The sequence below is a fragment of the Rhinolophus ferrumequinum genome, chromosome X (assembly GCF_004115265.2).
Source record: "Rhinolophus ferrumequinum isolate MPI-CBG mRhiFer1 chromosome X, mRhiFer1_v1.p, whole genome shotgun sequence".
Taxonomy (NCBI): domain Eukaryota; kingdom Metazoa; phylum Chordata; class Mammalia; order Chiroptera; family Rhinolophidae; genus Rhinolophus; species Rhinolophus ferrumequinum.
In genome coordinates, this window is record NC_046284.1 from 23,470,801 (window position 1) to 23,485,898 (window position 15,098).

Consider the following 15,098-nt stretch of genomic DNA (forward strand, 5'->3'; position numbering starts at 1 on the left):
TTTTTTTCCTCCAATAAGCTCATGCACTATAAAGAGTCTTACCATCTGTGGAAAAAAGAATCGCTTGCAGTTGTGCTTGTCTTAAAAGGATTATGGTGGATCTAGTAATCCAAATGAGAGAATCATTAACTGCTTTGCACAGTGCTCGTGAGTTAAACACAACAAGTTACATTTGACAATGTGATAAATATCTGTCCAGTGACATACTTTGCTGCAACATAATAAACACCATATTTAGCAGCCATGTCAACATTTAGGCAACACCAAACACATGTTTGATTCCATAAGACTGACATATTATCATGTTTGGAAGTGCTTAAAAATTGCTGTGACTCCAAAATACACTTTAGTCTAAATTATCCAAGTCATCTAGGGCCATTGCCTCTGGAACCTAAAGAACAACATGGCTGCTAGGTGTAGAGATTTATTCTTTGGTTAACAGAATCTCAGTGGATTTCAGGATGTTTCTCACATTGTATGGATTCAGGAAGAATAACTTTAGAGCCAAAATTGTCCACAATAATGGATGTAAAATTTATAAAATATATTTATGTGTATGTAGTTATTTATCATTTTGCCTCAAATTTCCTCATTGTTAAAAATAGTTTTATTATTCTTAGCCATACCAGATTTTTAGAAATATTATTGAAAATTTGTCTAATTCTTCATTTTTAGGGTCGGTGTGCTAGAGAGAACTGCAAGTACCTTCACCCTCCTCCACACTTAAAAACGCAGTTGGAAATTAATGGACGGAACAATCTGATTCAACAAAAGACTGCCGCAGCCATGTTTGCCCAGCAGATGCAGTATATGCTCCAAAATGCTCAAATGTCATCACTTGTAAGTCACAGCATTGTCTTTGAAAAACGTGTATGAGTGTCTTTTCTTTTTTTAAGAATACATATCTACATTGGAAAACCTTGGGAAGTTAGTTACAGAAGGATTTAGGACACAAGCTAATAAGTTAATAGATACTACAAAGCTGTCCTGCATGTGAAGGGAGCAATCAGGTGTGTTCAATTTAAAATGGGTTGTATTTAAGCATGAATTCAATTGATAGGAGAATATTAGTGAGTAGGGGCATTTTAAGATGAGGGTGAGGTTTGATTATTATTACATGTAAATCTTTGAATTCTAGGATATTAATTCAAACAGTCTTTTTTAAAAAACTTTTATTTATTTTAAGTGTGTTTTTCCAGGACCCATCAGCTCTAAGTCAAGTAGTTGTTTCAATCTAGTTATGGAGGGTGCAGCTCACAGTGGCCCATGCGGGGATTGAGCCGGTAACCTTGTTGTTAAAGAGCACCGCACTCTAACCAACTGAGCTAACGGGCTGCCCCAAATTCAAACAGTCTTTGATAGTGGTTTTATTGTTACTTTTTAATAGACTTTATATTTTGAAATAATTTTAGATTTAAAGAAAAGTTACAAAGGTAGTACAGAGAGTTCCCATATTACTCCTCACCCAGTTTGCCCCACTGTTAATATATTTCCATGGAATATTTTTCAAAACTAAGAAACTGATATTTACATATGTCATATTAACTAAACTCCAGACTTTATTCAGACTTCACTTTTTCCATTAGTGTACTTTTTTTGTTCCAGTGCCCAATTCAGGGTACCATAGTGCATTTATTTGAATCCTGTCTGCTCTCTCTCCTGTGGTATGTGACCGTTTCTCAGTCTTTACCAGGTTTACCATGACCTTGACAGTCTCGAGGAATATTGGCCAGGTGGTTTTAATTTAACCTAGCCACAGATCTCCCTTTGCAGAAGTTAATAAGATGATGGTGTCATTCTGGACAAATGTCTGGTATTTTTGTTGATCACTATGTTTAGACAAATCCTTTAAAAAATAATTTTGTCCCATTGAGAATTCATCTTGTACTGATACCTGAAAATATAAAGTGCAGTTTGGTCTTAGACCATTCAGGGGGATTGTAAACTGTCCCTTTTCTGCTTCATCCTACCAGGTCTCAAATTCAGTTCAGTGGTGTCTCAATCTAATTCCAGCTGGCCTACTTCCTTTAAACCATTAACAAGATACTAATTTGAAAGAATGATGTTATCTTTATTTGTTACCCATTTCATCAGTGACTATGTAATAAACACACTGAAAGCTGAAAGATGTATATAGTATTTCAATACAATGAAAATGTGGGGGTAGGTCGATCTGCTCTTGGCAAAACCTATCCCATTATAAAGTTGATTCTCAGAATTCAAGGAGATCTGTGTAGATAGGGCACCCCTTAACTAGTCCATCTTTATAGACAATGCACAAAACAGGTGGTGAGGGCTTTGATGGGTCACTAAAATTTTGCACTATGATTCTCTTTATCCAGAATGTCTAGACAAATTTAAGTAAAAGAAATGGATTTCATGTTCTATACTATTAGTTTGCCAAAAATATTTGCCTTGGTATTCAGTGCTGATTAATTACATTATAAATTAGTTCCTGGAAGGTCACCAATGAGCTCCTCAGAGCTCCTTTTTGGCCTTCAGGATTACTTTACATGGTTGAACTCCTTCAAACTTTTTCCTGGGCTTCCATACACTGAAGTATTTCAGTTCCTTCCTACAGGTAAAGGGGTAGGGATAAGAAGGTCTTCTGAATACTGACAACCATATGAAAAAAGCCACAGAGAAATGAATGTGCTTGGTGAGTCCAGAAAATATGAGTAGATGGGAATAAATCAAGTGAGCTTTTCACCCACCATTACTACACTCGGCCTCTTGTGGGATGTTCCAGTTTGAGACTGAGCAAAGAATAGGAGCCAGATTTTATCACACCTGAGCCCAGCGTTTCCAAAAAGCTGGAGCATATATTTTTCCACAAGTCAAGGGAGCATCAGGACACCAAGCAAATGCCCTGTTTCAGGGAATCAGAGAGCAAGACCTGGGATAAAGTAGGGCTGAAGACATAAGGCTGACTATTCATCCTCTATTCAGCCTCTAGTAGAGTGTCTCCATTCTAAACCTCAACCCTTCATGCATTATTGATTATGCTGGAGAATAGAGAGTGGCTTTTTTAGAGTCCAATAAGAGATACATTGAGATCATTTCCAGTCCAGATGGTGAAATAGGCAAACATTGTGCTTACATCCTCTCATGACCACATCAGAATTACAACTAAACTACAGAACAACCATCATTGAGAATCGCCTGAAATCTAGCTGAAACAAAGCCCTACAACTAAGGACATACAGAAAAAGACACCTAGAGACTGGTAGGAGGGGCAGACATGCAGAACGGGCTGGTCCCACACCTGCATGTGACCATTAAAAATTAAGAGGGATACCGTGTTTCCCTGAAAGTAAGACCTAGCTAGACAATCAGCTCTAATGCATCTTTTGGAGCAAAAATTAATATAAGACCTGGTATTACATTATATTATATTATATTATATTATATTATATTATATTATATTATATACCCAGTCTTACATTATATAAGACTTGGTTTTATATTATAGTAAAATAGGACTGGGTCTTATATTAATTTTTGCTCCAGAAGATGCGTTACAGCTGATTGTCCGGCTAGGTCTTATTTTTGGGGAAACACTGTATCTCAGCTGTGGAGGTTCCCCCCACCCACTCTGGAGGAGTGAGGGATCCCAGCCCCCACCACGCTCCCCAGCCCAGGGTTCCAGTGCCAAGTAGAGAAGTCCTCACAACTTCTCGTTGTGAAAACCAGGGGAAATGGTGGCTGAGTGAGATGGAGGGTGGCTAGAGCCCCAGGTACTCCTCTTAAAGAGCCAGCACACAGACTTATTTACTGATGGTCTCACTTATTCTGAGCTTCAGTACAGGGTCAGCAGTTCGAAAAGTGCCGGGGACATACGGGGAGGAACTGAGTTGTCTCGGCTTCAGGACAAGGTCTGCAGGGGCAGCTTTCTTCTACATGGAGAAAGCCATGGTTTCTTTGTTGAGCTTTCCCCATTCCCGGCCTGCAGATTCAGGTGGCTGCTATATCTGAGTCTCCATCCACCTCAATAATACCATTGGTTCACCGCACTCTGGTGATTCTGAGACCCCACCCAACATGTGGGACCACCGAAGCCACTTTCAGCAGCTTTTCTGTACAAAGGGCCTGCCTTGACTCGTGCTGCAGACTTTCCTATAATCTCTCAAAAGTTCACAAAACCAATACAAGCAGCATCTGGCTTCAACGTGTCCCATACCTCTGGCTGAGCAGCCCTAAGCCTGGCACTAGCAACAGCCGGCCTTGGTTTGCAGCTTGGCCTCTCAAGGTACTTCCAATCATGGCATGGGTAGTGGCCATCTGCAGACTACTTTGTGACTCATGCCAGGTGGCCCTAGGTAGGGCACAGGCTAATGCTAAACTTGGACTGCAGCAGGTCCCCTCCCAGGAGACCCCACGGCTCACATGCCCAGTGGCCAGCTTTGAACTGAGACAGAGCATCACCTGGGTGCCTCCTAAGATGACACACCCAAAGGTAGTGGACAGACTGGGCAGGTACCAGAGCCATGCTAAAGTGAATCCTGCTCCATAGGGTCAGCCCCTGTACCACAATCCCTCCACTGTAGTCACAGCCAGTCCTCACAACCAGTGAGACTGAGGGTCAGTTCCTCCCACTGATTGTGCAAATAGCAACCAAAGCTCAACTACAAGAGGAGGGCACACACAACCCACACAAGGGACATACGTGGAGTGCGTGGCTCAGGTGACCAGGAAGACAGTGCCACTGAGTCACACAGCACACCGACTACATAATGTCACTCTACAAAGACCAGGAGACATAGCAGCCCTACCTAATACATAGAAACAAACACAGGGAGACAGCCAAAATGGGGAGACAAAGAAACATATCCCAAATAAAAGAACAGAGCACAGCTCCAGAAAATGAACTAAAACAAATAGAGATAAGCGATCTACCAGATGCAGAGTCTAAAACACTGGTTAGAAGGATGCTCAGTGATCTCAGGGAGACTTCAACAAAGAGATAGGAAACATAAAAATTGAAGTAGAAAACATAAAAAAGAACCGTCAGAAATAAAGAACTGAAATAAAGAATACAGTAGAGGGAATCAATAGTTGATTAGATGAAGCAGAGGATCAAATCTGCGATTTAGAAGATAAGGTAGCAGAAAACACCCAAATAGAACAGTGGAAAAAAAAAAAGAAAAAAAAAAGAATCCAAAAATATAAGGACAGTTTACAGGGCCTCTGGGACAATATCAAGCGTACCAACATTCACATCACAGGGGTACCAGTAGGAGAAGAGAGAGAGCAAAGAATTTAACACCCATTTGATAAAATAATGACAGTAAACTTCCCTAAACTGGCGAAGGAAATGGGTATTCAAGCCCAGGAAGCACAGAGAGTCCCAAACAAGATGAACCCAAAGAGGCCCACACCAAGACACGTCAGAATTAAAATGCTAAAAGTTAAAGACAAAGAATCACCACCAAACAAATATTATAAGGAATGTTAGAGGGACTTCTTTAAGATGAAAAAAAGGATAAAAAATATGAGTAACAAAATGGCAATAACTACATATCTATCAACAATTACTTTAAATGTAAATGATTAAGTGATCTAATCAAAAGACATAGGGTGGCTGAATGAAGTAGAAAAACAGACCCATACATATGCTGCCTACAAGAGACTCACTTCAGATAGACAGACACACATAGACTGAAAGTAAAGGGATAGACAAAGATATTTCATGAAAATGGAAATGGAAGAAAAAAAAAGTAGGGGTTGCAATACTTATACCAGACAAAATAGACTTTAAAACAAAGGCTATAATGAGACAAATTAGGACCTAGAAATCTGACTTCTGGGTATTTATCCAAAGAAACCCAAAATGCTACTTTGAGGGCACATACTCATCCATATGTTCATTGCTGCATTATTTACAATAGCCAAGACAAGAAGAAGGCAACCTGGGTGTCCCTGAATCGATGAATGGATACAGAGGTGGTGGTATATATATATATATATATATATATATATATATATATATATATATATATATACAATGGAATGTTACTCAGCCAAAGAAAAGAATGAAATCCTGCCATCTGTAACAACATGGTTGGACCTAGAGGGTATTGTGCTGAGTGTAGTAGTCAGACAGAGAAAGAGAAATATCATATGATTTCACTTGTAGGTGGAATCTAAAAACCAAAATAAAAACCAAAATAAATAAACAAATGAAACAGATACAAACTCATAGGTAACAGAGAACATTTTGATGGTTGCCAGATGGAAGGGGGGTTGGAGGTAGGTGGAAAAGAAGAAGGGATTAAGAAGTACAAATTGGTTGTTACACAGTAGTTATGGGGATGTAGAGTATAGCATAAGGAATATAGTCAATAATATTGTAATAAATATGTATGATGTCAGATAGGTACTAGATTTATTGGGGTGATGTGGGATGGGGTTGGGGGCCAGGGTGAAAAAGGTGAAGGGATTAAGAAATACAAATTGGTTGTTACAAAATAGTCATGGGGATGAAAACTAAAGTATAGGGAATATAGTCAATAATATGGTAATAACTATGTATAGTGCCAAGTGGGTACTAGACTAGTCAGGGGGATCACTTCTTAAATTATATAAATGCCTAACCACTATGCTGTGCACCAGAAATTAATATAAAATACTATTGAATGTCAACTGTAACTGAAAAATTTAAAAAGAGGGGAAGGTATAGAAGAATAAGGGGTTCGAATTTCCAGTTTTAAAACAAATAAGTCATGGGGATGTAATGTACAGCATAGGGAATATAGCAAATAATATTGTGATAGCATAGTATGGTGTCAGAGGTTGCTGGACTTACCATGGTGATTACTTGTTTCGGTATATAAATGTTGAATAACTATCATGTACACATGAAACTAACATAATATTGTAGGTTAGCTATATTTTAATAAAAATCTTTTAAAAATCACAATCATTAAATATAACTAAAATTTAAATATTAAAAGAAAAGAGAGATACATTGAGTTTTCTGGCCTCTTGATTTGTATTTTGATTCTCTGTGCTTTCTATAATAGAATACATTTCCCTTATTTCTTCAGTGAGGGTAATTTCAGATTTCAGGCTTCAGAACATGACTGAGTTGACTTACAAGAGTACAATTTATTTTATAGCATATCACAAAATACAAGACATTACTTAGAAGACCCCAGGGAACAATTGGAAATTGCTTTTCTAACTTGTAGATTATTTAACAATAGCTGTTGTGAAGTGATAAAATGATAAAAGATTAATTTCTACAGTTATTATGTGTACAAAAAACTAATCCCACAGTGGTTGATACGATCCTCTTTTGTGGTCTAGACAGCTGTTTTGTAGGTGTGTTGTAATTAGGCTAGTGACAATTTTAAGTGACATTCACCAGTCTGATTCAAAAGAAATGTTCTTTTTTATGGATCTTGATATTACTATAGAAGTAACACATAATTTTACTTAATTTCTCTGGCACGTACTCTCCGCAAACAATTATCTATCCCTTTTAATGCCTCCCCCCATAATCTGATTATTTTCCCTGAAACAGTCAAACTTTCGTTTAAATTTCCAGCCCTGGATGTTTGTATGGTTGCATAATAAGACCTGTTTGATATCACTGGCTTGAACTTGAGGTCTTTCCACAGAGCATAGTTTGATCTGTTTCTAGGATACCAAAAGAGCATATCTGCTTTTGGAAAATTGAGTATAGTTTGCTTATTATAAGCCCTCAGATTAAGGGGATGTCAACCTAAATGGGATGGTAGCTAGAGAACAGATTCTGTTCAGTGTGACTGAACAAAAGCCACACCTAATCGATTTGGGTGGAATGCTTGCTGTAGCAGGCAAGCTTATTCACTGTATTTAACAGGTCCAAATTGATATTTGCTAGTATAAAATTCCACATCTGAAAGCTTTTGTTAGCTTTATTGAGGAAGTTTAGCAAGTGAGACAAAAGGTGTGACTCCCTAATATATATTTTTCAGTGCAGTTTAAAAGAGAGGGTTTCTGATGTTCACAGCAAAAAATTATAAGTTTAAGAACTCACCTTGGCATAATTAGGAGGCAAACATGAGCACTATAGAAGAATTTTAGGAAAAGGCAACACACTATTATTACTCTGAAGCAAAGCAAATGTTTTAAAATTTCAGTTTCACAACTAGGAATTTTCATTACAGGGAGGAAGGATTCTCACTGTTAGATGTAATGGATGTAGGTATAAAGTGGACATGATGTTATAAGGCTATTAAGATAGTTTTGATTTAGATCTTTAGCATAATTTAGACCTCTCCATATCTAGTAAATTCCTTTAGTTTCTTTCTCTGACTGTGGTGATCCACATGGAGGCAGTTCTTTACACAGAGGTAAACTTGACTCAGTCGAGTGTATTCACCTGGTGATTCATATAGAAGTTACTGGTTCAGCACATTTGGCTTGGCCATTGGGGTATGCCGAATCCTCCGGTCTGCTATACGCTTTTCATGGCTTGTGTTTCTGTATCCAAGTTTTGGTGTTCCAAATCACAGAGGCTATCAGCATGAGTTCCACTCCAGGCTTTTCCTTTATCTCAGAATCATCTGATGTCTGTCTGAACCCTCCCCACCTTTTTACATCATTTGTATAATTCTATTTACCAAATACATTTCTCATGTTTATCTGACATTAATAAAGTAAAAAGTGAAGGTGATGTAACACTTCAGAACCAAAAGGGGAAAAATAGGAAGTTCCAATAGATAGGAAGAAGCAAGATACACTAATTAATGAATAATATAATAATTTTTAGACTCTAAAGTTTTTAATTTTTTTCTTCTTTAATTAAATAAGAGCTGTAAGGTATATTTTACTCTATGAAACTTTGGACTAAAACAGTTTTAAATGAATTGAAGTAAAATTGCAAAATATTTATTTACTTTTTAATTTCTTTTTTTTTAATTTATTTTTAATTTATTGGGGTGACAATTGTTAGTAGAATTACATAGATTTCAGTTGTGCAATTCTGTATCACATCATCCATAAATCACACTATGTGTTCACCACCCAGAGTCAGCTCCCCTTCCATCACCATACATTTGATCCCCCTCACCCTCATCCCCCACCCCCCAACACCCTTACGCTCTGGTAACCACCAAATTACGTTCCCCAGATTAATTTTCAAACCCCGTGGCCATCCTGTGGTCACTGACTGCCCTCCAATCCCCTCACCCTCCCCCCCACCCCCCACCCCCCCGCCCATCTAGCAACCCTCAGTTTTTCCTCATTGTCTCCCAAACTGTTTCTGATTAGTTCATTCACTTATTCTTTTCTTTAGAATCCGCAAATAAGTGAGATCATATGGTACTTATCTTTCTCTGTCTGACTTATTTCACTTAACATAATGTTCTCTAGATCCATCCATGTTGTTGCAAATGGTAAGATTTCTTTCTTCTTTATGGCTGCATAATACTCCATTGTATAAATGTACCACAGTTTCTTAATCCAGTCATCTACCGATGGGCATTTTGGTTGTTTCCATGTCTTAGCTATTGTGTATAGTGCTGCAATAAACATAGGAGTGCATAGAGATTTTTGAATTGAAGTTCTGGATTTCTCCGGATAGATACCTAGGAGTGGAATTACTGGATCATAAGGTAGTTCCATTTTCAGATTTTTGAGATACCTCCATACTGTTTTCCATAGCGGCTGCACCAGTCTGCAATCCCACCAACAGTGCACAAGCGTTCCCTTTTCTCCACATCCGCGCCAGCACTTGTTGTTTGTTGATTTATTGATGATAGCCATTCTGACTGGGGTGAGGTGGTATCTCATTGTGGTTTTTATTTGCATTTCTCTGATGGTTAGTGAGGTTGAGCATTTCTTCATATGTCTGTTTGCCATCTGTATGTCCTTTTCAGAAAAATGTCTCTTCAAGTCCTCTGCCCATTTTTTAATTGGATTGTTTGTTTTTTTGGAGTTGGGTTGAGTAAGTTTTCCATAGATTTGTGATATTAATCCCTTATCAGATATATCATTGGCAAATATCTTTTCCCATTCAGTAGGATCCCTTCTTGTTTTATTGATGGTTTCCTTTGCTGTGAAAAAACTTTTTAGTTTGATATAATCCCACATGTTTATTTTTTCTCTTAGTTCTCTCGCGCGAGGGTGTATATCAGTAAAAATCTTACTCCGGGTAATGTCTGAGAAGTTTCTTCCTATATTTTCTTCTAGGTATTTTATGGTTTCAGACCTTACATTTAAGTCTTTAAGCCATTTTGAATTTATTTTTGTATATGGTGTAAGGAGGTGGTCCAACTTAATTTTTTTGCCTGTGTCTGTCCAGGTTTCCCAGGACCATTTATTGAATAGACTGTCATTACTCCATCGTACATTCTTGCTTCCATTGTCGTAGATTAAATGGCCATATAGGCGTGGATTTATTTCTGGACTCTCTATTCTGTTCCATTGATCTATGTGTCTGTTTTTATGCCAGTACCATGCTGTTTTGATTACTGTAGCCTTGTAGTATAATTTGAAGTCAGGTATTGTTATACCTCCCACTTTGTTCTTATTTCTCAAGATTGCCTTTGCTATTCGGGGTCTTTTATGGTCCCATATAAATTTTAGGATTATATGTTCTATTTCTGTGAAATACTTTTTAATTTTTGAAAAAGTTTAATAGTTAAATGATTTAGTAGTTACCTCACCGAGATACTTTATACATTTTGCAGATTCACATCAGAGTTACAGGTTTTCTAGTTCACATAAACTAATTTCATTGAGTGAAGTATTTATGCTATCTCCCTATTGTCATGGCTCTTTTGTTAAAAATTGTCTTGAAAACAGTGGATAAGGAATTTGGTAGATTTCACAGAAAAGGAAACTGTCCATATTCCAGATTACTAGTCTCAGTCAGTGCGGAGGTTATACTGTTTTAATGGTGGTTCTTCAGTGGGTTTCTCAGTTTATCTACTCACAAAATGTTAAATGATGACATTTAGCTATTTCATCTCAATATGGTGACATTAAATGTTTTGTAAAGTTATTTTTGCAAAATGTTCAAGTCAGTAGATGACAGGCATTGTGTAATTATAAAGCTAATATGCTCTTAATATAATTATGACTGTCATTATCATGTGAAGTTTCCTATTGACTGAAGTTGACTAAATCACATCACAGGAGTGCATGGGGTAAAACCATACTACGAGCCCAAAATTTCTTCATGTGAAGTTTCCTATTGACTGAAGTTGACTAAATCACATCACAGGAGTGCATGGGGTAAAACCATACTACGAGCCCAAAATTTCTTCTGGATTTCACTGTTTTCTAAAAGTTTAGAGAAGGTCACAGACAATAGTGGTTACCAGAGGGTAAGGGGGTTGGGGGGTGGGAGATGAGGGTAAAAATGGATCAAATATCTGGTGATGGAAAGAGTACTGACTTTGGGTGGTGAACACACAATGTGATATATAGACGATATATTACAGAATTTTACATCTGAAATGTATGTAACTTTACTAACAATTGTCACCCCAATAAATAAAAAAAAAAAGTTTAGAGAAGGTTTTACTTATAGATATAGCAACTGAAACCTCACATTATTTCTTTGTTTAACAAATTATCCCAGGGTTAGACTTACCTTGAGGTTAGTGAAGGCTCAGGGCCCCTCATTTGCATGGTCTCTTTCCAAGGTCCTAGGAGGAGCCCTACCGATATGTTTACAGTGTGTTTGTAAAATTTGCAAAATATATTTCTGTATTCTTTGTTATTAAAGCTTCTCTCCCCTACTCTAGTGCCTAAACTTCAGGCCCCACAGATCCTGAATTCACTCCTGATTGTAATTACTGGTCAAAAGTAGAGTAGTTATTCAGGTTCATTCCCGAGGCTTTGTATGTTAAACTGCTTAAAGTTCCTTTTATAGTAAAACAAAATAAATCACATCAGCAGTAGGTTTGCTGCCTTGTGCCAACTCTATTAATATACACTATGAAATCTTTTTTTTTCCAAAAGTGCAGCCAAACAGAGGGCATATAATTTTACTAACCAATGTCACCCCAATAAATTTAATAAAAGAAAAACAACCCAGAGGGCATTCGTACATTATGTCTTTTACAGAGCCCAATTTCTTTGATAATGATAAATCTCGACATTCTCCCTTTATCTTCTCTCATATATTCCCATGGGATAAATTAAACATAATCTCCTTTCAGTCCATTTTGTGTCCTTTTCCTCTGGGACTGGTTAGCTCAGCTGGTTAAGAGCCTGGTGCTAATGAGACCATGTGGGCCGGTTTGCCTCCCTGTTCTTCGTCACAGTCTAAGCCATAGCCAGCAGGAAATTTGGAGTGTTCTGTGAAAAGCTTTTTATTTGACAGAAGATAAAACAACAACAGTAAGCAAAACCAATGCTTGACAATCTCACCTAAAAGGAATGATGTTTTTCTTATTAAAAACCATCCCTGTGCTCAGATCTCCATCAGGAGACCTAGTATAAATCCTGTGATTGCCTCCTGCACCTGATAATAATCTTAAAGTTAAACTGGTACCCCAAATATAACTAATTTGCCATAATATTCTTTATGGATCTACAAAATATTTTAAATCCTTTTTTACCTAGTCTCCTCTCTTACAACATTTTGTGGATACCAGTCATATTAACAATTCACTAGTCCCCTGGAACTACACATTTTGTAATAACTTGCATATTTTGGTCTATAGTATTACTAAATTGTTTTTTTTCCCCAGAACTCTTCTGGTACTCATGATTTAGCCATTCCAATTAAAAATGTATACGTACATATGTGTGTGTGTATGTGTTTCTCATACTGTTTGATCTAGCATTTCACATCTATATCAAAAGACAATTTATGAGTGGCCTTCAGCTTAAAGTCTCCCTCAGTAGAGAGCAAAACTGATGGATTTATACACTATTTTTGATTCCTGAGTGTTACTTTTGTACTTTGATTTTTGAATTGGATTTTTCTAATTTCTAATCCTAAAAGTAACCAATGGTTTAGGAATCCCTTTTCACTCTAATTCGGTAAATATTTATTGAGCATCTACTTTGCGCCAAACATTTGAAAAGGTTAGAGGTGGATAAAAAGATAAAAACAGTCTACCCTCTAGGAAAGCATGACAATAGTAAGATGGTGAATTAACATTTGTGTGACCCCCTTAATTTATGATTTATCCCCGATCCTCTGTATTTTTACAGCTTTGGCCTTTTCCTTTTTTCTCCATAGAGTCATCTTTCTATTAACCATGTGAGGTTATGTTTTGATTTTTGTTTTTATTTTGATGGATGTGGTGGTTGCTCTTTGAATCCCTCATCATTATAACCCTTAGCATCCATTTATCCTGCACTGAGATGTTTGTAATCAGGCTCTCTGCTTTTCTAAGCTCTTGCCATTCCTCGTTCAAGCAATCTATATTTTGTTTCATACCTTTTGTTTAAATTGGGTAACCACTTGATTTTTTAAAAAACTTTTCCTTTCCTAGTGGAATGCTAAAGTTAAGTTTGCCCTCTTGCCAGATCCTTACCTTTAGTAATCATCTTGGTGTTATGCTGATCTGTGTGTGTAGGTGCCTACTTTGCAGCTTCTCTTCCACCAAATACAGGCAGATCGAAACCATGGTTTGTCCTCTCTTTCATGCTATACTTTACACTTTTTATGTCCTCAATAATCAACTGATCTTTCACCTTCCTGCCTACCTTCAATGCTTCCTCTTACTTGGAGACCTCTGTGATTAATAAGGTCAGAAAATCCAGGTCTAGGTGAGAACAACTATCCACTTTTGACCCTTGAAATTATTTTTTTTTTCTTAGCTCTTTCTGTGACTTACTCATTACCAAGTGTGATAAGTACATAAATACCACTATCTGCTTGTGTCTATTTATAAAGTTAACTCTCAATTACTGAGGGATCAATTAACTAGTCTGGCGGTTATGTGGACCTCCTACCATGCCTTTTGGCCACTTCAGTCCCCACAGAAAATCACTCCAAAAGTGTGGGGATGACCAAGCAAAAACTATGAAACCATTTGTGCTCCATGTGAACACTTACTAAAGTCTGATAGATATTAAAATTATACATTTCAATGTGCTTTGGGATAATCTAAGGATAGAAATACACAAGGGGATGGTAAAAGGGGCTTCCTTTTATACTGTATCAATGCTTATAAATGAGCAATAAAATTAAGGTGTGAGTGCTAATAAAACTTAAGAGTGCTATTTTTCTGGTGTTAAAAATCAAGTCAAGAAATTGTTACCAAATGTTCACCATCCTATAAAAGAAAATGTTTAGTCGTCCACCTCTAGACAGGAGCTCAGAAAGGGAAAGCCTCAATTATTATATTGACTTCTGGCCAGGATTAGCCACAGGTGACTTAAAGTATTTTGCATTCATTCAACAATGCTTGTAACTGACCTTGGATATTACTGAAATAACTACAAATACATATAGGCTTTTGGGGACACACCAATGCCTATATCTATTGATTTAGCACAACATCTAATGTTTATTTCTTTATACTTGTTTGAGCAGTAACCCATTTTAAGTAATAAGACAATGTTCCTAAAATGTATGTATAAACTAGACATACTTATTTGAGGCATAGTTTTTCATTGAACTGCATTATTATTCAAAGGTGTTTCAGAATCCTTTAATACTAGCCATGTGGTGACTCCTAAAATTTTATCTTTACAGGATTCCATCTATCTCTGCATTCCTAGTTATTGAGTAGTTATTCTTCTATTAACAAGTAGTTAAGATTCTTAATTTTAGTGACCATTTAAAAGAACATTTTAGCTAATTCTTTAGTATTGGTTTCTAAAGCCAAACTTTTCCAACTTGTGGAATCTTGCCACAAGTATTAAATTCACATCAATAGATTTATATAGAATTAGCATTTTACTCCAGAAAGTGGTGGAATGCTTTATTTTTTGGAATCCTCTAGAACGAGGGTCAGCAAACTTTTCTGTAAATGACTAAATTGTAAAGATTTAGCCTCTGTGGGACAAGAGACAAAGTTGAGGTTATTATTAAGATGTAGGTACTTCTATAACAAGAAAGAAAGCAAGTATCCACAACTTTTTTGTAATACAGATCTACTAATGAGCACAGTGGAATTTATTTATGGACACTGAACTGT

General features: G+C 36.9%; 1 protein-coding gene across 9 annotated transcripts in view; it reads left to right on the plus strand.

The window, feature by feature from the left end:
- Positions 1 to 15,098, plus strand: part of MBNL3 (muscleblind like splicing regulator 3) — a 78,721-nt gene that overhangs the window by 38,812 nt on the left and 24,811 nt on the right. For all 9 annotated transcript variants that reach the window (XM_033106463.1, XM_033106433.1, XM_033106416.1 and 6 more), the window contains exon 2: positions 676 to 840. In XM_033106463.1, the coding sequence (XP_032962354.1) occupies positions 676 to 840 (165 nt within the window). The remainder of the gene's footprint in view (positions 1 to 675; positions 841 to 15,098) is intronic.